Raw genomic sequence first — 25,194 nt, forward strand, 5'->3', positions numbered from 1 at the left:
GAGAAGCAGAAACCCGACAGCGTCATTCTCCAGTCGGCCGCCGTTGCCGTCGCTCTCCAGACATCATGTCCAGCTCGGGCCCCGGGGACAGCACCTGCCCTTCCTCCTGCTTCGACCCCTCCTCCGCCTCCTCCTACCCCCCCTCCTCCGCCTCCTCCTACCCCCCCTCCTCCACCTCCTCCGTGGAGAGCAGCGGCGGCGAGGAGGACAGCGTGAGCCCCGCGGTGCGGCTCCTCTACCCCGCGCCCCGGCCCTCCGCCCTGGCCTCCCACCTGCTGCGCGTGCCGCTGCGCACCTGCCCGCGCCACTCCGGCCACGCCGTCGCGCTCCGCCGCAAGCGGGAGATGACGCCGGCCGAGAAGAAGGACACCAGCTACTGGGACAAGAGGCAGAAGAACAACGAGGCGGCGCGGCGCTCCAGGGAGAAGCGGCGGCTCAACGACCTCATGATGGAGGGCGAGCTGCTGTCGCTGAGCGACGAGAACGCCCAGCTGAGGGCCGAGATGCTGGCCCTGCAGTACAGCTTCAGCCTCGGCGCCAGGCGCCCCCACGCGGCCGCCGGCTCCGTCCCCGCCGGCATGTGCCTGCCCCCCCGGCCGCCGGCCCCCTACCTCTACCCGGTGTCCACCCTCTTGCAGGCGGGCGGGAGGTGGGGGCGCGGGGGGAGGGACGCCTTCGTGCTGGGGAGGGGGCAGCACGAGGTGGCCGCCTACCCCCTGGGCCACGGCTGGCCGCCCCTCTCCGCGGACGGAGCTCCGGCGCAGGAGCCCGGGGAGCCGCCGAAGTCCCAGGGCGGCTTCAAGCAGGAGCTGCTCCCGTTCCACCCCTTCGCCTGCACCCCCTCCCCGGGGAAAGGGGAGCCCGGGAGCCCCACCGGACAAACGGGGGACAAGAGGGCCGAGGCTCCGCCGCAGCCGCAGGGCCCCTCCACGCACCACGTCCCCGCCAGCACCTTGCTCCCGGTCCCTGCCGTCTCCTCCGCCCCCGCCTCCGTGATGCGCCCAGAGAGCTGGCTGATGCCCCCCCTGCACCACCCGGCCTGGCAGAACCAGCCCATGGTGCCCTGGGGGTCGGGGTACCTCTCCCACCCGGGCCTGTACCCCCGTCTGCCCCTCTACATGGCCCTGGAGTAGGGTAGGGGGGGAAGCAGCAGCTGGCCCCAGAAACTTCTGCTCACCTCGGGATTAATGCTCCTGGATGCTGAGCAGGGGGTTCGTCTGAACCTGGAAACAAAAGTCTGTTGTTTCGTTTTTTCTCTTTTAAGTGTGCAGTTATTAGGTGAGGGGGAGTCATAGCTGTAAAGTAGCCTGCTGATAAATGGCATGCATTTACATGAAACGTGTGGTTTGGTTTGTGGGTCGTTAGTCATATCTTATAGTGGAAGTCAGAGCTTTTCCGTTTTTCTTTGCTAATGCGTACAAATAAAAAAAAAAGGAGGAATTTATTCCTTTTGATCAAGTCGTCATGATTATCAAAAGCACTGCTTTGTGTGTGTGTTTTTGTATTTTTAAATGTTTTAATGTTTAATCATTTGATACAAATATTATGCTGTGGACTATACGCAAAGTAGTAATCTTTAATAGGGCCTACTGCTCGCACATATTTTATAGAGTAATAGATCATATAAATCACAACAGATGAGATTAAACTTTTTGTATACTGCATATCACATGATCTTGAACTCTTGGCCTTGGTCTTTGAAAACGTTGCGCACCTACGTTTCTTAGGAAAAGCCGCACATACAACCAGCACACGAGGTCTTGGTTGGTGGGATTTCCCCGGGTCCAAATCACGGATTTCCCCGTGAAAATCAGCTCATTTTACGTTGTTTTTTTTGTCATCTAACATGTTAACATTTTATCATTGCAGGCTTGGAAATATTCCTTCGGGTTAAAATCAATTAGCTCTATAAACTTGATGTCATAGTTGGATTAATTATTAGTGTAAATATATTTAATCGCACAAATTAACACGGGTAGCGTCGTTCTCTTGTTTATGGAATAATCCATTCTGAGGTTTGTGGGGGTGTCAAAACACCAGCCGACGCAAGTTTCTGAGGTTGTTTAGTATTTTAGGGGGAAATAAATATTTAAATAGGCTATGTCCAACTATTTAGTAAATTTTCTTGGAAATTGGTATTCATTCGCATTCTCTTTTCAATTAGACGTTACGTCAGCATTGTAGCACTAATGGTCCACACTAAACATGTTTTATTACCGTATCGTCTATTTATTTTATAACATTTTAGGATTTTTCTAAACTTTAACAGGGTTACATTATGTGAACAGAGACCTACGAAACAAGTCATACAACAAAAGGTTGTATGACTATCACCATCACACTGACCTATCAGTAGGTCAGTGTGCAGTTCCGAATGTAACCAGACATAGGCGCTACAACATCACCTAACTGGACAAACTAGAGTAGGCACTGTGTCGATGAACAACAAACAAAGGGGCGGCAAAAAGACAAAGGTTTGAAGATGAGAAGAAAATAACAATGAAGGCCTGAATATATTGTGTGATATATTGTGTGATATATAGTGAAAAAATGACATCGTCTCCTCCTCTCCCCCTTCCTCCACCTAGGTCACATGTGACATCCATGATCTAAAGGAATTGGGATAGGGTTAACCTAACCTAAACACTAGCCCACTCACCCTAATACTAAACTAATGCTAATGGTTCATTAATGTACCTTTATTGTAAAGTGTAACCTGTATTTGTATCTATTTAGCTAGCATTAACAGCTTGATGGTTTATTACCTCGTTTTTATTATGCTTACCATTTACATTAAGATGGTACGGCTTCCTCAATAATAGCATTATATTAAATCTGTATTAATGTTTTGATGCTTGTCTAGAATCCTGTTTCTTTGGCCTAAAGCGCCTCAGAAAACAATGATGTTGATATGTTTAGCACGGTTAGGAGACATGGGGAAAGGGACTCCCTGGAGGTTTACGGTCTCAGAGCAAACCGATTGGGTCACTCCAAACATGTAGGTACAGCTATCCCGGAGGTTTACCGTGTGCAAGGTGGCACTCCTAAGCCCATAGGCGACAAAACCACGCAGTTAGATTTCTACCAACCTACCAACTGATAACTCAAGCCAATATTTGGATTTAATCGCTGTTTGCTTTCCAAAAATGACAGTTACCATACATAGCCTGAGATAAAAAAAAAAATAACACAGCAAGAACGTCTAACCATCTCCATTTCCTGAGTAGGGACGCGAGGGCACACAGACACAGGTGTGAGAATGTTCGAACGCAAAGAGAGGCAAGAGAAAGGCAAGAGAGTACCAATCAAGAGGCGGGCGTTCTATGATTAGTTTGTTGATAAAGAAGCATGTGTGTGAATGTTCGCTAGCAAAGATGGTCAGTCTCTTTCAATCCGGAAATCCCCTTGGCCTCAACCTGCTTCTTCTGTTGCTTCCCTGTGTTTTTTCACACACACACACACACACACACACACACACACACACACACACACACACACACACACACACACACACACACACACACACACACACACACACACACACACACACACACACACACACACACACACACACACACGAAATAATGACAGAAAGCCTAAACTCTATATAAATGACAATAGTAAATCTAGTCTTGTTATATTTTAGAGTAGGCCTACTTTGCGTTGCTTTTACAGCCATGATGGAAACTCACCTAAAACGAGGACTGCATGTTCTGCTTAACTTTGAGACTAAAAAAACGGTAATCTTGCGGCTAGTCAATGATGTGTCAGAGACAGCTACTACGGATACACAAGGTGTCAAGTTTGATTTGGGAAATGGAGATGTGTTATATATATATGTATAATCAAGGTGAACGTGGGTGTGTGTTTTGAGTCAAACACCAGATAAATAACATAGAATGAAACGATCGGTGGATTCTAGTTCTCACATAGCTTCAATTTAACCCCTCATACACCAGCCAACAGCCGACGAATAGACAAACAACACAAATTGTATTCTGAAAATTTACCACATTTAAAACACAGCTAAATATGGTTTGGTCCATATTAGACTAGTATGTCTGAGAGGAGACGCAGAGGGACTTGATAAAGTAGAGGAGATGTGAAAACTGAAATAAAACACAACAAAACTCTTGTCTGACGGTCCTTCAAAAATAAGAAAATGGTCACAGACACTAGACACTAGTCTAGACACCGTGTTGAGGTAGAAGAGGTTTCATATCATGACTCATTGATAATGTAATACGGCCGGGAAGGGGAGTACAAGGTTGGATCAACTGTGTGGTAATTTTGAATATTCAATATTAGTCATTAAACTGGTATCGGTTGGTATATTGGTTGGTGTTTATTTATATATATATATATATATATATATATATATATATATATATATATATATATATATATATATATACATAAATGAGAGAGAAAGATCTAGTATGTGGTTTTATTAAGGTCACAGATGTTTTAAGGTTTTGCTTAACAGTAGACAATTAGCTGCAAGCGATGGTACTCATTTAAAAAGGCCAATGCTTATTTTAAATAAATTAAGTCATTGCCCATGAGCCAAAGCTTAAAGGTTAAGTCTTCTAACCTGTTAAACATTAATAATGTACGCGGAATCCAAACCAAAATACTGCGGCCAATCCTTTTTTTTTTTTTCTCATTTCAGCTTTTTTTGGGTGTTGAACAAGCTTATCAATCAAGCCATCATACAGAAGTGAAACTGGTTTGCATATTTACGCTATGCTTTGAGGAACTGCAGTGGTCAGGGCCTGAACTCAGTTCCTCATGGCTTGAAAGAAAATATCTATAAATAAAGGATTGAATGTAGTTTTCATTCTATTGGGTTATTTGAAAGTAGGAAAGAAGGACTCGTATGCAAACCCTGTATTTACAGATGGTTGTGGTATGCTGAAATACTTAAACCTCACATAGGCTACAGGTGAAAGTGTAGTACACCAATTGTAGGCCTACTTACGACTCTGATAAAGACTCTAGATTGCGTCATTGCCACGCCGGTTTCATAGCAGTCAACATGTTGCTCTGCCATTTCCTAAAAATTCTAATCCAACACAACAGAATCAACACCATAATACATAGAGCTGAACGAGGAGATTTAAGCTGCACACGAGTTACAATCAGGCGGCATAAACCAAATCTATTCCCTAATTTCCCTCTCGTTTTAGAGATGCAGGTCAAAGTGTGCTGTACACACCAATAGGTCAAAGGTCATACCAAGAGAATGTAGAGAATGGATTAGTGTTAATGTCTGAAATGCTTTACACCTGTATCTTTCTCCCTGGACCACAGGATGCGATTCCCCATGAAAAACAAGACCAGAAAAATGAATTAACAGGCAAACATTCACCCAGAGACTGCTCAACATTCATACATTTGTCTGTCAAAAAGACGATAGAGCCAGATGTATTTCTTAAGTATAACGAGTAAAAATGACAGTAGAAACAGACTGCTGGTTGATTCGTGTTACATGCTTTATAAATAGTGTGCTTCTTCTTTATACGTATATAAAATGATACAATACAAAATTGTCTAGGATGTTCCTCAAACACAATGATTTTCATATTGTACAGAATCAGCAGGATGTCAGACAATTCACATTGATTACATTTCTAAAATGCGGGAAATAAATAAATATTTTTTACCAATTTGTATTAGGCTTCCGGTTGAATTAAACCTGAAATCACACCAAATGGGGATTCGGCCAAAAGAGGATTTGCAACAATAATTAGTTGAACATATTGAACATAGGGATGGTTTAGAAAGGGTTTAAGATTTTTTTTTTACTCAAATTAGTTTTTTTCTTGATTGATGTGTTGCCCGTCAGTCAGGTGAAACAGAGATTTCATATAACTATACCATTTGCAGCCAGCAGAGAGCAGCACCGCCCAACTAATAGAATCAACTGCTATTTGCAGAAGAAAAGGGGAGGAACGATTTTAGGAATCAAATCCCCTTTCGAAGTGTGTTCATTATTTATTACAAATATAAATGATATAAGGTTAGATGAAGGGCCGGTTTAAAAAAATCTTTATGCAATCCTTTACTCCTCCACGAATTTAATCCATCTGTCATTTAGGCTACATATAAATATAAAGTTGTGCTTTAGAAAAAGAAAATGTTATCATTATTTCTAAACCAATTATTTCTGTTTTCGTGCCCTGTGAAACATTAAACCAATCATTGCAGTGTAACTTTCAAAAAAGAAATCATTTACCTCCAGCGAACCTTGTGGTCGTTCTCGTGGCCTCTGAGGAACATAGGGAGCAGATCAAATTGAAAGAATACTTTGACTTCCCTCCCCGCTGGTCAGTCCAGACCACCCCTGAACGGACACGGTCCCAAAGAGTTGAACGAAACAGACGTGAATCACTTGATGTGCGCTAAGGAGAAAGGCATCATTCAACACAACGTAATGTCCAACGGCAAGCCCTCTGATGGGGTGGTGCATTGGTGAGGCTGCTGCTCCTTGAATATCGATACAGAAATATTTAGATATAAAAAAAATAATGAAACTAATCGGAATTACGGTAGAACAGCAGCTTTGATAAGTCACAGGACGCTACTATCATTATTATTAACAAACACGTTTTGTTTCATGTCAAGCAAGACAAATATAATACATTTTATTTATATCCTACCTAGCAACCAAACCAATCAATTCCCCAACTCTTCAAATGAGGCAACGTCAAGTTTATAAAATCGAGAATTGTGCACCGGAATCCCTCCATTGTTACACGTGTTTAGCTTAGTGATTGATTTAGTTATGAACAAGTTTAGAAATCAATGATAGTGCTGTGCCATTGGGAATCATTATATCATCATACAGTGCTCTGCATGGTCAGTTTGGCAGTGTTATGCAGAGACAGAGCGTCTGCAGCCATAGATCCAGTCCTCGGTTGACTGATCTACTCTGTGCAGAACACACTGCCAGTGTCTCCTACAATACCCAATCGATGCCTGATACTACTCCTGTACAAATAAAGTATTGTGAAAAGAGTAAAACAAAGAATAAACCGATTCAACCACTCGCGGCAGGATTGGCAAGTCCTTGATCAGTGTATCTGTCCCAATCATAGATATTAGTATCAGTTAACCACTGCAGCAAGGACTACTGAAGCAGCGGAGGGGACACCTGTAGGAGGCACAGCCCCTGTGAGGAAGGACGGAGAGGCAGCCAGAGCTGTTCAGCCAGTGGAGGCAGGACGGAGGCCTTGTGTTGTTTGGTGGTGTAACAGTCTATCCGGAATCTTCAGACATCTTTCTTTTTTTTTTTCTTTTCTTTTTTAAATCAACTTGTGTTGTTTGTTTTACCAAAAATGGTCTTCACAGCATGGTCTCGTCACCATACCCAAGAGTTGTTTGTATTAAATATCACAGATTGCGATGCGTTTAAATTTTACAAATTACCCTGCTGCTAACAGGCTTTTAAAATAACATCACATCGTTAATCAAAGTCCCAGAAAGACCGGGCCTTTTTCCAACCCTTCCCATGATCCATTATTCCCATTGTCAGCAACAAAAAAAAACACTGTATGGGAATCCATTGGAAAAGAGAATCTCGGTGAGCTCAGATCATCTTCATGTTGAACTTCCTTGCTCCTCCTTGACCCCCGCTGGCCGCCGGCCCATCCACCTTCCTGAACGAGTATTCCACAGAGAAGTTGTTCTTGTGCTGTCCTCTCCCTCGACTCCACACGAACAGTAGTATGAAACAGAAGAGCACCACCCCCAGGAACATGATGCAGCCCATCGCCGTGGAGATGAGGATGGTCTTGAGGTCCAGGGTGAACTTCAGGAACACCCTGGTGTCGTTGAGGTTCGTGTCGTTCAGGTCTCCGGCGTAGTACGTGCGGTTGGCCATCAGGGCGGCGTCGAGGGGCAGTCCGCTCACCGTGAGCGTCGCAAAGTAGGTGTCGTTGCCCCCGGCGTTGCTGGCGATGCAGATGTAGGTCCCGCTGTCGGTCACCTGGGCGTAGCGGATCTCCAGGGTCCCGTCCGGCAGCACTGTGAGGCGGCCGGTGCTCTTTGTGGTGATGCGTCGCCGCTGCGGAGAGATCCAGAACACCGCCGGCTTGGGCTCGCCCTCCGCCTGGCACAGGAAGGACACCACCTGGCCCTCGCGCGCCGTGACCTGCTGCAGCCTGCGGTTGCGGATCTTCGGCTTCTGACAGGTGAAGTGGTCGAGGAGGGCCGAGTCGGAGAAGGCGTCGAGAGCCCGGCCCTGCACCTCCACGGGCAAGGAGCACACCGGGGCGGCCCCGTCGAACCGGAGGGTCTTCCTGCGCTGGAGGATCCACAGCAGGCGGCAGTCGCAGGCCAGAGGGTTCCCGTCCAGACGCAGGGTCTGCAGGGTGTTGACCGACTGGAAGGCGCCCTCCTCCAGCGTCACCAGGCCGTTGGCGGACAGGTTGAGCAGGCTGATCTGCCGCAGCCCGCCCAGCGCGTACGACTGGACCGTCACCAGGTTGGCGCCCACCATGTGGAGCTCCTTGAGCCGCACCAAGTCCCGCAGAGCCCAGGACTCGAGGACGGAGATGGGGTTGTAGGAGAGGTTCAGGCTGGTGAGGTGGGCCAGGGTGCGGAGGGCCGAGGTCGGCACGGAGGTGAGGTTGGTGTGCGTGATGGACAGCCAGGACAGGTTGAGGCCCTGCAGGCTGTGGGGGGAGATGTACTCCAGAAGAGGCCAGTGGTCGATCTCCAGACCCCTCAGGCCACCCAGTTTGCGGAAGTTCTGCTCCTCCAGCGCGGAGATGCTGAGGTAGCGGAGTCGCAGGGTCACCAGGCTCCGGAGGTACGACAGCGACTGGCTGGAGATGGACGTCAGGTTGCACCTCTCGATGGTCAGCTCGCGGAGCCCCACCAGGCCCAGGAAGGCCTTGTTGGAGATGTAGACCAGGTCGTTGTCTCCCACCTCCAGCCTCCTCAGGCTCCTCAGGTCCTGGAACGTAAAGTCCAGAAGAATGACAATCTTATTCCCGCTCAGGTCCAGCGAGGTGAGGTTGGCCAGGCGGGAGAAGGACCCCATGGGGATGAGCTTCAGCTGGTTGCCCCTCAGAGACAGCGAGCGCAGGCTCTGCAGGCCGGCGAAGGCGTTGGGCTCCAGCACGCTGATGGTGTTCCCGCTGAGGTCTAGCACCTCCAGGCGGAGGTAGGGGAGCAGGTCGCCTTGCTCCACCCAGCGCAGTCTGTTCTCGCTCAGGTCCAGCACCTTGGTGTCCGGGGAGATCCCGTCAGGCAGGGCAGAGAGACGCTTTCCCTGACAGGAGACAGACTTGAGTTTGGACGAGCACTCGCAGCGCTGGGGGCAGCCCTGACCGCGGACCGACGACACCGTCACCATCTGCAGGAGGAACCAGTGGAGCAGGAGGCAGCGTGATTGTTGTCCCAGGCACGTTGCCATGGTGCCCCCTCCGCAGCCAACGGCACCACCACTCTGTCGCTTCCTGCGCCTCTCTGGGGACGGATCACCGGGCCAGACACCTGCGATGAGAGAGAGACAGAGAGACACGACAGAGACAGAGAGAGAGTCAGAGAAAGAAAGAGACAGAGAGAGAGAGAGACACGACGGAGAAAGAGAGAGAGACAGAAAGAGAAACAGAGAGAGAGAGACAAAGAGAGAGAGAGACAAAGAGAGAGACAGACAAAGAGAGAGACAGACAAAGAGAGAGACAGACAGACAGACAGACAGACAGACAGACAGACAGAAAAAATGCGGGATGTCATGTAAGAATAATTGAGAAAAAACGGATGGAGAAGGGTATAAAGTGTGTCTGCGTGTGTGCATGACTGTAAGCGGGCTGATACCGAGAAGGAGTGAACGAAGTTAAAGCAACTCAATTCCAATTCAGCAGCTGCGATCAAGCAATCCTAAATGAGTGGAATTTCAACTACAGACTGATTAACCCAGCCCACAAGTGTAATCAAACCCAGAGCCATTCTGAAGGACTGGATCTGCATTCATTCACTGACTTTAACTTCAACTTCCAGGAATGCAACACCTCTCTTGAATCCTTATAATAGTATCTTTGTTCCTTTACTATACCGCACTAGCAACCGTTTACAAACACATTGTAAGAGCCTTGTGAAACCTTACTCGGTAAGGGTTATTAAATGTGTGTCTGGCATGCCGCCATTTTCTGTTAACAAATGTTTTCAAAATAGTTTCTCCGAATTCTTTTGCTATAAAAACGAGACAACAGAGAAGCATGGCAATCCTACACCGGAATGCCTCCGGGGCAGACAGTCACGTCGGGAACCAAACAAACACACAGTAGACTTCATACTTGAAGTCAACAAAAAGGCACATACAGCACATCTAATGGAAAAAATAAGCACACCCACCATAACAGACGGAAACTTCCAATACATCTGGTGCGATGTGAAATGTGAGTCTCTATAGGACAGGTTGACAGCTCATTTTGCATAGGTAGTCGCAGGCAAGGTCACTGGCTATGGCGCCACGCTCCAACCCACTGCATCACAATAAGCCCCTCCGTCAGACCGTGAGGCATGGGGCCATAAGAGAAGAGGGCCTGCGTACGGGTTTCGTATGACAAACACATGTGCTGGCTTATAACACGCCAGACCACACCCGTGCACACGCATACACACACAAGAATACACACGCATACACACACACACACAAAACACACCCACCCGTATGTACACAAAGACACACTCGTACACACACGCATCAATAAGTGATACTCGATGACTGATAATACATGTTCAGCAGATCCCTCGGGCCTTATAGGAGCGCGTGTTCAATGGCATTGTGGTGACTGAACAGATGGTTGAGTTCATATTTATTATGTATGTATCACTCCCATCGCTTTACACGTGAGGTATCAACTCACTTAGTAGGTCAATCCACTTGCCACGCTGTAAAAATGACCAACTGGACACAAAACTAATTCATCCATTTTTTCTATGAAACGGAACAAGCAAAGCTTTTCCTTAAAAAGGCTTAGAATACCAGACAGAAAGAGAGAGAGACAGAGCGAGAGAGAAAGAGAGAGACAGACAGAGAGAGCGAGCGACAACATAACAACCATTAAACCACAAGACAGGATTGGAGCCATACAGCAGTTACAGGGAAGTGTAGACACTGTGTGTGTGTGTGTGTGTGTGTGTGTGTGTGTGTGTGTGTGTGTGTGTGTGTGTGTGTGTGTGTGTGTGTGTGTGTGTGTGTGTGTGTGTGTGTGTGTGTGTGTGTGTGTGTGTGCGCGCGCGCGCGCGTGCGTGTGCGCGCGAGGAGGGTTGGTTGAGCCTGTCAGACGCTCACACCTGCTTCTGGTTCAGATGACTTCATCAACTCCCGTCCGCGTTCCCTCACACACGCTCCCGCTCTGGTTCACAGCCCAGCTCCCTCTCTCGCTTAAGCATAATTCAATTTGTCACCAGAGTAATTTGACTTGCTGACGATTTGCCCATGTAAGGTTAGCTGGGACTCGAAGGCATGTTCTCATAAGCAGTGAGGTACAACAACACGGCCGTCTGTATTATAAATACACTGGTGGACACTTCAGAAGAGACCTGTTGCTCTCGCCCTTCTCCTTGACCTTTCACAAGCATTTTTCTACCACCGTGATTAATTGAACCCTTGGGAACCAGGACAGATGGTGTCCAGGCACCAAGGAAAAGGAGACTTGCCATTAATTAAAAAAAACTGCAAATGATACGCTTTTGACGCTGGAATGTTTGGTATACCTGGAGCATGATACATGGCCTTCGCACATTAACACACCTGCACTCCGATAGTCATCGATCCATTTGATCTATTGATCGAAATGGAGTCCTTCATTAAAGAGCATCTAGAGGCCTATTTATTCGCTCATCAAATATTAAAAACAGAAAAACATTGGGGCCCAAAACCCATGTCTAGAACGCAATCGCTACGACGATAAGAAGATGATGCGAGGATTTGACCCAAGCCACACGCGGCCCGGCCCACCAGCGCTAAGCCGCGTGCTACAGCCTCCACAACACCCGCCCGAGACACTCACCTGCCGCAGCACAAGTTCAACATGACATCTCTGTAAATAGCACAGGGAGGGGCAGGGCGGAAAAAAAAACCACAACAATATTTCAGCTTAGCAACCGTACCCTCCCCCGTTTGACCCCCTCCTCCTCCCCTAACCACACCCCACTCCTCTCCAGTTTCTCAGCGGTCACATGTCACTCCTCCGGGCCCCCCATATCTGGTGGCCATCCCTCAATGAGGTGCCCCTCGTAGGCCAGCCGCACGGGGCCTCACACTGCAAACGCTGGTGCACAGTAGCCGGAAACATACATAATGTATATATGCCTTATATCTACGTGCATGTGTTGGAGGGGCCCCTCACAGAACTCGAGCCGGGGGGGGGAAGATGAATATCAGTTGATGGTTCAGTTGCTGTAGTACACTAGAGCTACACTGATCCACAGTTTACACTAAGTGAGGATTTGGATACCAGCTTATGCCAGCCTCCGTGTGTGTGTGTGTGTGTGTGTGTGTGTGTGTGTGTGTGTGTGTGTGTGTGTGTGTGTGTGTGTGTGTGTGTGTGTGTGTGTGTGTGTGTGTGTGTGTGTGTGTGTGTGTGTGTGTGTGTGTGTGTGTGTGTGTGTGTGTGTGTGTGTGCGTGCGCGTCTGTGTGCGTCTGTCTCTGTGCGTGCATGTGTCTCTGTGTGTGTCTGTGGATGCGTGTGTGTGTGAGAGTCTGTGTGTATGTGGGCGTGTGTGTCTGTGGATGTGTGTGTGTGCGTGTGAGAGTGTGGAATTTGTTTTATTTTAAGTACAGCAGGTGTTCTTGTCTTAAGAAGCGCTTGTCGCCTCAGGATTCCTCCGGTGAATTATGGTCTCACAGATTGTTAAACATAATTGATTGTTTCGGAGGACCATCATTTATTGCCACCACGATGGAAACTATTAGTTGGAGGGCATAATTGGGGAAATCGCTCAGAGGAGACAAGAAAACTCAGACATACCATAATATTTACCATCTACTTCCTCAATTATTAATTTAATTAATTGAAAATAAATTATGATTTATTATTTGTTTAGCCCCAAAGCCTGTTTACTTAGAATATTATCTTTTTTTACAGTCGCAAAGCCTCCTCCCCCTACTGGTCATGAAAGGATTGTTTCCTGGGGGAATTAGCATATTCAAATGGTCAAATCTTTGAATCGTTAATTGAAATCCCCTCGTCCAATCCCAGAGCTCGAGTCGTTCACCCGTGTGGTCGCCTCCCTGCTGGGGGCGCCTGCACCTCAGACCGGGGACGTAATGAGCGGGGTGTTGGGGGAGTAATGTCAGCGTCGGGGGCGGCCCCCCGTCGTGGGCGGCCCCCCGTCGTGGGCGGCCCCCCGTCGTGGGTGGACCCCGGCGACGCGGAGTGGATGTGCCTTTGGACCGCAACCCAATTACCCTTCAGAGACACTGCAGGTAACCACGCAGAGACGAGCCTGTGAGCGTGGGATGGAGAGAGAGAGAGAGAGAGAGAGAGAGAGAGAGAGAGAGAGAGGGAGAGAGAGGGAGAGGGAGAGAGGAAGAGAGAGAGGGAGGGAGGGAGAGATGGATGGTAAAGAGATTTGGAGAGAGAGAGGGGCTTAGAGACAGACGGACAGAGACAGAGAAGAGAGAGAGAGAGAGACCACAAAAGAGTGAGTGAGTGAGTGAGTGAGTGAGTGAGTGAGTGAGTGAGTGAGTGAGTGAGTGAGTGAGTGAGTGAGTGAGTGAGTGAGTGAGTGAGTGCGAGTGGTAGGATTGATAAGAAAGGAGAAAGAAAGACAAAAGACAAGAGACAGAGAGATACCCCGAGAGTGAGGGAGAGGATATAGAGAGTCTTTCTCTCCCTCACAAACAGAAAGTGTGAGAACGAGAGGAGCCGAGTGCAGGTTATCCAGCAGTAGAGCCGGATTTAGCCCATGGAGTGGGCAGTGGAGCGCAACAGGGGCACGGAGGTCCTGATGAAAGTGTGCATGATTCTGCCTCCTTTTCCCCTCTCATCCAACCCAATCCCCACCCTCCCCTCTCCACCCACCCCACACACAGGGCGATATATAATGATCTCCCGACCACACCAGAGCTCCACACCAGAGCTGCTCCTCTCTCATCTTTGATTTGGTTTCGGAGCGCTGAGCTATCAAAGGGGGAGTGGGAGACGGCTAATTGGGCTAATGGTTTGATTATGCTGGGGCTGTCCCCGGTCCCGGCGATGCAAAGCGAAGTCTCCCCGAGACTCCCTCTCGCTGAACCAGGGAGGCATTAGACTGGGCGCAGACAGCAGGGCGCTGCCTGCCAACGCCTGCACACATCCATCACATTACTCATGCACACACACGGGCCTAATATATGCACACAAAGGCACTGTGGACTCCGTCTGCCCGTGTATGGCAGAGGGAGCCAGGGAGAGGTATACAAGACAGTAAATAGACAGTGTGTGTGCGCCTTGGCAGTGTGTGTGCGCGCTAGGGTGTGTGTTCGCAGGTATTTTGTTTTCTCTTTATCTTCTGTAAATGCCTTTGAAATGCATTCTATTCATCTTGATCTTTCCTTAATGAGTTTTGTGACTATCTCTCTCTCTCACTAGTGTGTGTATGTGTGTCTCTGTGTCTGTGTGTGTTTGTGTATGCGTGTCTGTGTGTGTGTGTTTGTGTATGCGTGTCTGTGTGTGTGTTTGTGTCTCTCTCTCGGTGTGTCTGTGTGTGCGTCTGTGAGTGTGTCTCTCTGACTGTCTGTGTGTGTGTGTCTGTCTCTATGTGTCTGTCTCTATGTGTGTCTGTGTGTGTGTCTGTGTGTCTGTGTTAGTGTCCCTGACATTGTGTCTCTGTGTTCATGTATGTGTGTTTGTCTCTGTGCGTGTGTCTGTCTCTGTGCGTGTGTCTGTCTCCGTGCGTGTGTCTGTGTCTGTGTCTGCATGCATGTGCGTGCGTGCGTGTATGCCCGGAAAGAAACTCTCTCCACAAACACACATGTATTTCAGGAAGGTCAAGCAGCAGGCAGATTGAGATCCGTCAACTATGGAAGGACCCGGTCACATGACGCGGTCACATGACACGCTGCAGGACTTAGGGCCTAGGAACCCGCCAGTCTATCATGAGTAAAGAAGAGGGGCCGACGCGCCAGAGAGAGTGAGGGGGTGTGAAGGGAGCAACGAAAGGCCAACACGTGACAGCGGGAGAAGAGCACCCAGCCTGGTGCACTCTCCTCACAGGGACATTCAAACCCTCATGGGCTCCCAGTGACCCCCCCCCCCCCCCCCCCACCACACACACACACACACACACACCACGACACACACAAACACACACACTATTGTGTATCCACTGAGAGAGAGAGAGGGGGAGAGAGATGAGGTGAGGAGAGAAAGAGAGAGATAGGTTGAGGGGGAGAGAGATGAGGTGAGGAGAGAAAGAGAGAGATAGGTTGAGGGGAAGAAAGGACAGAAGGAGTGAGAGAAGAAACTGAGCAGATAAGAGACTGAAATAAAGGGAGCGGGGGATGAAGAGAAACAGAGAGCATCAGAGGGCAACAGACTGAGGAAGGAAGCGACCCTGAAAAGAAAGTATACAAAGAGGTGGCGTTAAAGAAAGATGAAGTGAAAGACCTGTCCCCCCCAGCTGGTTCTCAGGTGTTTGGATCGCCTCTAAAGGCAGTCCCTCAGCGGCCATCCCGGACAAGGACGACCAGTCAGCAAATGGAGGACGGCAGGCTTTGGGGCTTTGACTGTGAGCTTGCACACGTGTGCGCATGTGTGCATGTGCATGTGTGCGTGTGCATGTGTGCGTGCCGTGGACAAAGCGGTGACAAGTAAGGTCAGTTCAGGATGGACGAGGGACAGATTGCCTGAAAACAGACTACTTATTTAGTGCGGCTATTTCTTTGAGCCAATCCTACATGCTCCACCATATGTCACAGTGTGCACAATTTGCGTGCGTGTGTGCGTGAGAGTGAGGGGGCAGGGTTCCTAAATGGCCCCACTGAGAGACCCTTAACGACTTAACGACGTGCTCATCGCTAAACAGTGAAACTAAAGTAGTTTGACTAAAGGTTGTGCGTCCTCCGTGTATGCGTCCAACGCATGTGCGTCTGTGTGTGTGTCCATGTCCGCTGTGTGTGTGTGTCCGTGGGCCGTGCAGGTTTAATGAGCGGGAGAGAACCAGCGACCGCCAACTGCACGTGGAAAGTCGTCAATAAATAATTGACCACTACTCCGCTTAGCGCAGTTGACCCACTGACACGGAAGGGGCGGAGCCTGGACCTGGATCACAACAACAACAACAACAGCAACAACAACAGGAACCCATCGGCGGCCATAATTGAAATTGAAGGAGGAGGGGGAAATGAAAGAGACGGCGTCGATAACAGCGCCTCCATTGATTCCTGTACTGATCGATAGTAAGTGCCGAGGCGGGATATCCATCCGAAGAGCGTCTCAAGAAGACAGAGAGAGGAAACGCTTTTTCCCACATCTTCAGATTCGTCTCGGAGCAGCACCGTGCTCGAACGATCGCAGGAAGCTCGAACGAATGAACCCTGCTCAACGACAGCAGGCTTACGGTACCTACGGCTGAAGCGACGCCGCTTCGGGTGGAGCAGAGGTCCTCCAGACTCACCGACAGAAACACCATCAACCTCCGCCCCAGGGACGGCCCCGTTTGGGTAAGCAGGCAACCGAACAATCAGTAAGATTCCCTGAACTCTCCAAGGAGACAGCAGCCTGTCACTGTAATTGACCGCGGCAATTACAGTGACACACACACACACATACACACACACACACACACATCGATGTTTATAGAACTCCCCCCACCAGAGAGTTATTGCATCACCCAGCGAGCTCGTTAGCGGCCCACTGTAACGGTGAGTCATGCCATTACACGGCTGGTGAGTCAACGTCCAGAACGCCATGAAGGGACTGCGCATTAGAAGGTCAGATCGCCCTGATAACGAATTAAAGGGGAAGGGAGAAATAATCAGGAGTCCCAGGTCTAAACCTGTCGGAGGGGTGTGATTGTGTGAATCCGATCGAGGCAGAGGCGAGATAAAAACCGCTGAATCGGATGACACTCGTGTCCAGGAATTAAAGAGCAGAAGAGAAGATACAGCGAGAATTGGACACATGAGATTTAATTCATTTCCTTCCAACATGATGGCTAGACTCATGGGATTTGATCAAATATAACGGTTCAAATACCAGACTGAGTCACACCAGACGACTAATCATATTCCGAACACTCTAATCTGAATTAACAACGGCTTTATTTCTTTGTCAGGATTAATTTGATGTATTCCAAGATGATGAAACGCACGAACACCAGCCACGACAGCTGGGAAGGTGCATCTTGAAAGCGTTCATTTGCATCTGCTGATGAGGGAGCGAAGGCTTCTCCCTGGAACCCGCCACAGAGCCAAACCAGCACTGGGCCAACCCACCACAGAGCCAAACCAGCACTGGGCCAACCCGCCACAGAGCCAAACCAGCACTGGGCCAACCCACCACAGAGCCCAACCAGCACTGGGCCAACCCACCACAGAGCCAGCCCACGACTGGGCCAACCCAGCATCAATCCATCTCCTCCTCATCTCCTCCATCTCGTCTGTCTACGCTGCCCGCAGCCAGCCAGCCGGCTGGGGGGACTGTCTTAAATAGGTCAACCAAGGCATGCGGGCAATGGAGGCCGCCCGTCTTTTAGATGTATGTTCTGGCTTGAAGCCCCCCCCCCCCCCCCCCCGTGCGCCTAGAACCCCATGTGGAAGTCGTCATTTGCCTCGACTCCCCCCTCCCTGTCTCTCCATGCCTCCCCCCTACGCTGTCTCCCTCCCCCCTGCGCTGTCTCTCCCTCGACTCCCCCCCCTACACTGTCTCTCTCCCTAGACTCCCCCCACCCCCCCCACACTGTCTCTCTCCCCCCTACCTTGTCTCTCTCCCCCCCTCCGCTGTCTCTCGCCCTGCCTCCCCCACTGTCTCTCTCGGTGCATCGACTCCCCCCTACTCTCCCTCCATGCCCCCCCCCCCCACACCGTCTCTCTCGATGCCTCCCCCCCTACACTGCCTCTCTCCCTGCCTCGACTTCCCCCCCTACTCTCTCTCTCTCCGCGTGCCTCCCGCTCTCCCCGCCTCGACTCCCCCCTACGCCGTCTCTCTCCATGCCTCCCTCCCTCTCTCCGTGCCTCCCGCTCTCCCCTACCCTGTCTCCCTCCATGTGGCTCCAGCTCCTCCACATGTGCAGCAGGCTGGAGATAAAAGGTAAGCAGGGTGGATGGGGCCGTGCAAAAATGATGGACGGCTTTGACTCAGAACACGACGCTTTCATGTCTTCACTTCCAAACAGGACAGAATTTTATGCTGATGTCGAAAGAATGATTGAAACGTATATTCCTTTTAGAACACGTTCAGCATTCTTCATAACGTGTGAGAGTTCAGCTACCAAAGCTTAGCCCAAAGAGGGATTTTTCGGTTGGGGTTTCCTGGAAGAGCTGGATCCTTTGACCCACCGTTTGTCAGACAGTGACCCACAGGTGGGTGTCTCTCAGTGGGCTGCTTAGCCGTGATGGCCTCAGAGTGCCGGACACAACGGGAAGTGGGCATGACACAACACACTGTCTACTTCCATTAGGACTCAAGTGGAGCAGCAGAGCCGCTGTGAAACCATCCAGTCAGCTCAATGGCTCACTTCAACAATTCATCACATACACTAAATGAAAGAAAGAAATGTAACTATCAAATACATCTTCCAACAGTGATATCTCTCTCATTTAGCCCCTCATTCATTAGTAATACTGAAAGGGAACATTAGATCCTAGGTTGTTGGAATCCTTGGGCCCCCTCTGTTATCTCTGTTGATTAAATCACTTGAAAAATCAAACCCCACACATTAACGAGAGCCTGGGCTTTATCGTTAATGTCCACCCTGGAAGGGCAGATCCCCCCATAAAACCCAAATCCCCCAATTAAAAGTGGAATCCTTTGCACCACCATCTTGTGAGTTTTATAATCCCAGCGAAACGCTGGGGGGCACGGAGACATCTCCCACACACGGGAGGTGTGTGTACGTGCACGCGCGTGTGTGTGTGGGCGGGGGGAGAGATCTCTCTTGGCAGTTCCGTACTGCTTGGCTGGCCTTTCTGCCCCGTCACCAGCCATCATTTCAGCCTGGGTATTTGCGATGCCTGCTGGCCACTCTCCTGCCCTCTTCATTCACATTAGCATACTCAGGGGGCTGAGGCCGGGACGCGCCTTCATCTTGGAACCATTTCCACTACATTATCTGATGATACACACAAACACACAGAACCACGCACACAGGGGAACACTCAAATTTAGTCAAAATGCACATCGCTATCTTCAAAAAAAGGACAGGACGGACACGCAAGCACGTACGCACACACACACACAAGATGTCGCAGCACAGTAACTCACTCGTGCGGCAACCCCCTGGAGTGGAGATCAATCAATGCCTTGCTCAAGGACAGAGATCAGGGGCTGCTGTAGATTCACCATCAATTACAACCCAGTCTCCAGGTCCTTGCCTCAATACACCATTCCTGTCACAGTCCCCGAGTGTGTGCTTAGAAAGACGTAACCCTCGGCAGCCTAAACGTGTTAGACTTCATAACGCATAATATGTTGCTGTATACTTTATGGCTGACAATGATTGGTTGAGGCAGGACATACAGCCTCCAATAAGATCCAGCCAGAAAGGCTTCGGCCGATGGAGTCGAGCTAAACAGGAAATGGTCCGAAAGGGACCTGATTTCAAACCAATGAGTAACTTTGTTGTTATGTGGGTGGATGAACTATTCCTGGCGTCTTCTTGCTCCACACAGTCACAGGATATCTACGAAAATGTGCTCGGATTTTTAACCTTTGCGCCCGAACGTAAGAGACGAGGGAAAACTGGGAACCTGATGAATCATGGACGAGAGAAGAAAATAACTTGTTTTCAATACTCGGTCCAACGGGTTTTTGTAGAGCAGCATTACTTTTCTCCGTCTCATGTTTGCCCTTATTGGTCTCCGTGGATAGGCACACGAGAGGACCCCGTTACGAGCCCCCTTCACTCAGACCCGGTCTGATCCTTCCCGGAGCCTGGGGCGATCCATGTCCTTCTCCGTGGCATCATTAAAGACATCCGCTTCCTATATGGCTTCCATTCATCAGTTCTGTTAGGTAACCCGCCGCATACCAACGAGTCACCTGCAGTCAGCTACGCCCGCACTTAGAACAGGAGACCTCTCTGCGCTAAAGAGAAGACTAAAAGCAAGAGTGGGCCGGGGTCAGAACGCAAAACCTAATGCCCCCACGGCGCAGCGTAGTGAGCGAGCAGAGAGACACCGGAGCCACGGACAATGCGGTTTTCATTTCTTAAACATTTCATATCATGGGGCCAGGGGCTCGACTTTCAGGAGGCAATCTAACGCAGACCCCGGGATCCCGTGGGAGGGAAGGCAGGCGAGCGAGACGAGTCGGCCGAGGGCGGGGGGGGGGGGGGGGGGGCGCCTGCGACGAGTGTTGAATAGAAAGTAAGTCCCCAGGTCCGGCCGCCGCCGCAGCCGCTCCTGCGCCGGATTCACGCCCATTCATAATTCATAAGTCGACAGCCGCGCCGTGGAGAAAGTTCGGCCCGTGTAATCAACCCTTTGAACAGACGTCGCCCGCGAGGCACGGCTCGCCCCGTCTACCGCCTGACCCGTGAACGCTCCCCGTGGAGAGAGAGCTCGGTGTTCTTAGCGTCGGGGAGTAAAGGACGACGTGCAAGTAGTCGTAGGAGTCGCAGGAGATGATAAGAGACGAGCCAGTGTGGGATTGGTCGAGTCAGACGCTGGACAACGTGCACTCTCTGGGCTCGCCGCGGAGACCTCCGAAGAGATGGCGCAGGCGCGGTTAGGCCGCGCGCCGCTAAAGCACGCTAACGTGGGTTTGTTTAGCTGAAGGCGCTCATTAACATCGCTGCCATGTTTCCGCTCACTAAAGGAGATGCCTCAAGCCAACCTGAAGAGCAACCGGGAGAAAGTCCACACTGAAGCACCTCTTTAGATACACAAACACACCATCCGAGGGTACGCATTTATACACAAAGCACCGTATATGAAGGTTAAGGCTACTCAGGTTGTTGGCTGATTGTGACGCACGTAATGAACATCTTCACTTCCAAGAAAATCACACCCACGCTCCAGTAGCAGGGCCACTGATCCATGTTTTCGTACGCGATTAAAATAGCCGACTTGGGAAGATCCAACGCTTCCACCGCTGCATCCGGGAGCCGGGGGAACGAGGGCGTCGGAGGATGGAGCCAGCGACGGCGGAGGCTATTTTAGTGGTGGCGGTGGTCATTACACAAAGTGGAAACATCACAAGGTCACAGAACATGCGGAGCCCTCAAGCTTCCCACCAGACCCCCCCCCCCCCAAGTTGTCGGACTCCGAGTGTCGACACCCACGGTGGGGGTGACTTTGGCTGTCGCCAGCACCACAGGGCCCGGTGACAGTCTCAGTGGCGGCCTATGGGGGGTCCAGAGAGGGAGCGAGTGAGCGAGCGAGCGACAGAGAGAGAGAGAGAGAGAGAAGTGGTGAAGGAGGGAGTGAGGAAGAGGACGCTTACAGAGAGAGGAGTAAGAGTATATCGAAGGGCGCGTTGGGAGAGGAAGAGGAGGGGGCAGGGGGGTGGGAGAGGAAGAGGAGGTGGCGGGGGGGTGGGAGAGGAGGGCGCGGTTAGAGGGATGGAGAGGACGGGGGCGGTGGGAGGGAGGGAGAGATGGGGGGGGTGGGAGAGGGGGAGACGGGGTCGAAGTGGCTGAGTAAGAGGAAAGGGAACCTGAGGGAGAACTTAAGTAAAGGTGGGGAGCAGAAGGGGAGAGGAGGGAGGGGAAGGTGGAGAGGGAGGGAGAGCGAGAGCGAGGGTTGAGAGAGGGAGAGCGAGAGAGAGGGAGAGCGAGAGGGAGAGCGAGAGAGGGAGCGAGCGAGCGAGCGAGCGGCAGAATCATATGACATGACTACAGAGAGATGCAGTGAAGGATGAGCGGATGAATAGAAGGAAAGACAGACACAAAGACAAGATGACACCGCAGACAGGCGGACGCAACAAAGGCTGACAGGCAGAGGGACAGACAGACAGAGAGACTGACAGACAGACTGACTGACAGACAAAATGGTTTATTCACACAGAAGCAGACTTTGGAGAGAAATGGAGACGGAGAAGAACAGCTATGCTATTCTAGCCCTTGATGGCTTGGCATGGTTTAATATTTTACAGGCTGATCTAAATGATATTCATATGAAATAACGTCAGTCGCTTGCGTGTGCGTAAAGCACTTCACTAAACATCTTACACCGTGTAAATCTGAGATGTCGCTTCCCGACGTATAGCCAAGTCTCCAAACGCAACAGTATCTACATATATATGCTAAACAGAAGCATGTTTGAGTGTCAGCAGCATCTGCATCTTCCTCTGGGGATAAATAATGTGTGCTCGCATCTCATCACTTATAGAAAGAATCCCATCTATTGATGTTTTCATGCATTCATGCCAGAAGAGGCATATTTGGTCAGGCACCATCAAGGGCAGGAAATCATTGGGAAAACATGATGTGATGACCTCAACACATCAATAAATTAGGATCCATAAGGTATGACGTTAATTGTAATTTCACTCTCGGTGGCAAGACGCTTAGCTCAGAACGCTTGTTCACTCTCGCCCAGACCCTCAACATCAGCCCTGCACTGTTAAGACAACGTGACCCACTCACAGTCTCTCACTCGTTCCCTCTCCATCACCGCGGTCCTGCCGCTGTCCATTATTAATGAGGATGCTAGAGTAAAAGTCCACTCCATCACACTGGTGCCTGAGACAATGGGGATTCGCTCTCTATTGAATCAGTACTCTGTGAGAGAGGGGAAAATAACTAACTACAAGTGTTCCCCCAATGGACACACATGCAGTCCAATGCGAAGCATGGGTGCTGCTGGCTTACATAACAGAAACAGGAAGGCGTAATGAATTGCACTGGCCCGTGCAGCTTAGTCTATGTTTTACTGTGTGATTCCATATCTCATCTCGGCACAAGTTTTATTTGGCCTACTTTATGGTCCCCAACTCTCTAATCTCGTGATGATTCTGTGTGGAGTGGCAGTGCTTACCAACTACCACACTGCCACAGTACTGCTGCAGACAGACAGCGAGACAGACACAGGCAGACAGAAAGACAGGCAAGCAGGCAGACAGAAAGACAGGCAAGCAGGCAGGCAAACGGAGACAGACGGAGGCAGACAAGCAGATAGGATGAATTGCAAGTTCACAGAGAGTACTTAACATTACAATTGTTCCTAGATACATTTGGAACTAATTAGAAAGATGTGGGGAAAAAATGGAAATCGAATTCCCTTGCTGTTGTGTTAGACGGCACACTCGAACGGAGAATTGAGTGATTACAGTGAATGATATTGTTAAAAACAGGCAACGCCACAAGTGTGTGTTTTCCGCTTGTTTTCCTCATTCCCCACCAGACAAGCGGTGCCTAATAGACATTAGGGAGTTCGGAAACACGTAATTAATTACCGTAAAGTGGGACTTTCGGAAAGACAGAGGATTCAATTGGTATAGCAAGAAAGCCACATAACTGGCACACGGTCTGTCCTGTTCTCAGACCGAGGAGGAGTAGAACTTGGCACATTAGCAGCAATTAGCTGTTGATGAATTGTTCCGCACATTATTAGAAACCGAGTCTGGGAGTCAGCATTCAATGAGTTGGCCGCGAATGAGCAAATAAAAGCCTTTGAAACTAGATCAGTGGTCGCTTGGGAAAGGAATTAATTCATTGTACTTTGTTATTACATTTGCCTATTGAATACCAAAGAGGGAGGGTTACAATCGTGACTTCATTTGTTCACATAGACGGTAGAAACACTCATGCCATAATTAAATTTGTCGATAGGCAGACGTATTGGAGAGATATTACCAGATGGGGAGTAACGGAGATCCTTCAAGAGAGAGAGTCAAGAGATGAAGGGCGGTGAGGGAATGTGTGCACATCACTGTCAACATCGTAGTAAACAAGAGAGTAAGTGCAAAAACGATTGTATCATTTGAAGTCTACAGCTCATGGATGCTTGAAACGCGATGTAAACGCCAGCCAATAGAAAGACACTACCCTAAGACGGGCTGATTCCACATTTCGAGACAGACCCCCTGATTAGTAATGTATGAGTGAGTGAAAGACGCCAGTCTCTTTCTATACGATTCCAGTGGGCGTGTTGCAGGTTTGTAGTGGCGAGACTTTTAATGAGCATATGGTGTGTGGGGGTCAGAGAAACAAATCTGAAGGAGGATTTTCTACAGCCAATCAAACGTGTGCATTACGGACAGAGCAGACAACGGGTCATTTTTCAAAACGTGAGCAAACCTATACGAGGTAGACAGGGCAACATGAAAGACAAGGTAGCGGCTGTGGACGCGACGGACGGAGCTTAACAGTATTCTTTGTTTCGGTGTTCTAAGGCTGCACAAATGACCCCACGAGCGAGCCCCCCCCCCCCCGTTTGTGTGTTGAATTTGATACGGAGTCCAAACATCGTGGGAGCATCCACTCTCGAGGGGGTGTGGAGAGCACGACCCTGTGTCCGTCCGCCCCCCCCCCCAGAGACTACGGTTGTTATGTGCGAGCGCAGCCCAGACTGCAACATTCTCGCCCGGCGAGTCAGTCACCGAATGTCGTTTGGTGATTGCGTCAGATTGAAAACATGGTGCAGCCTGACCCCGGCTTAAGTAAACAGACAGAGTCAAAGTCATGCAGATCACCAGAGGATCAGCAGGGAGGGGGAGGAGGGGGGAGGGAGGGGGGAGCAGGGGTGACTCAGCCTGAAAGACGTCCAGGGGGAAGAGGAGGATGGAGCAGGAGCAGGAGGAGGAGGAGGAAGAGGAGGATGGAGCTGTGAGGAGGAGGAGGAGGAGGAGGAGGAGGAGGAGGAGGAGGAGGAGGAGGAGGAGGAGGAGGGGGGAGCCGGGAGGAAGAGGAGGAGGGAACAGGAGGCTGTGAGGAGGAGGAGGCTGAGGAGGAAGAGGATAAGGAGGGAGCAGGGGGCTGTAGGAGGAGGAGGAGGAGGAAGAGGATGAGGAGGGAGCAGGGGGCTGTAGGAGGAGGAGGAGGAGGAAGAGGATGAGGAGGGAGCAGGGCGCTCTGAGGAGGAGGAG

The 25,194-nt window shown here is 50.0% G+C and overlaps 2 protein-coding genes across 3 annotated transcripts in view; one reads left to right on the forward strand and one right to left on the reverse strand.

Annotated features, from left to right (window-relative positions):
- Window positions 1-11: 11 nt before the first annotated feature.
- Window positions 12-2,533, forward strand: si:dkey-172o19.2 (uncharacterized). The gene has a single exon (XM_060068100.1). The coding sequence runs from the start codon at window positions 66-68 to the stop codon at window positions 1,131-1,133; it is 1,068 nt and encodes a 355-aa protein (XP_059924083.1). The 5' UTR covers window positions 12-65; the 3' UTR covers window positions 1,134-2,533.
- A 2,938-nt stretch (window positions 2,534-5,471) lies between these two features.
- The window catches only part of lingo3a (leucine rich repeat and Ig domain containing 3a), a 27,776-nt gene continuing 8,053 nt past the window's right edge, over window positions 5,472-25,194 (reverse strand). The window contains exons 1-2 of one of the 2 annotated variants that reach the window (XM_060067035.1): window positions 10,366-11,074; window positions 5,472-9,504 (exon numbers count right to left, since the gene is read on the reverse strand). In XM_060067035.1, the coding sequence (XP_059923018.1) occupies window positions 7,592-9,424 (1,833 nt within the window). In that variant the 5' untranslated portion in view covers window positions 9,425-9,504; window positions 10,366-11,074 and the 3' untranslated portion in view covers window positions 5,472-7,591. Of the gene's footprint in view, window positions 9,505-10,365; window positions 11,075-25,194 lie in introns of those variants that run through there. The other variant, XM_060067034.1, reaches the window with a different exon arrangement.

This window comes from Gadus macrocephalus, chromosome 12 (genome assembly GCF_031168955.1).
Source record: "Gadus macrocephalus chromosome 12, ASM3116895v1".
Taxonomy (NCBI): Eukaryota; Metazoa; Chordata; class Actinopteri; order Gadiformes; family Gadidae; genus Gadus; species Gadus macrocephalus.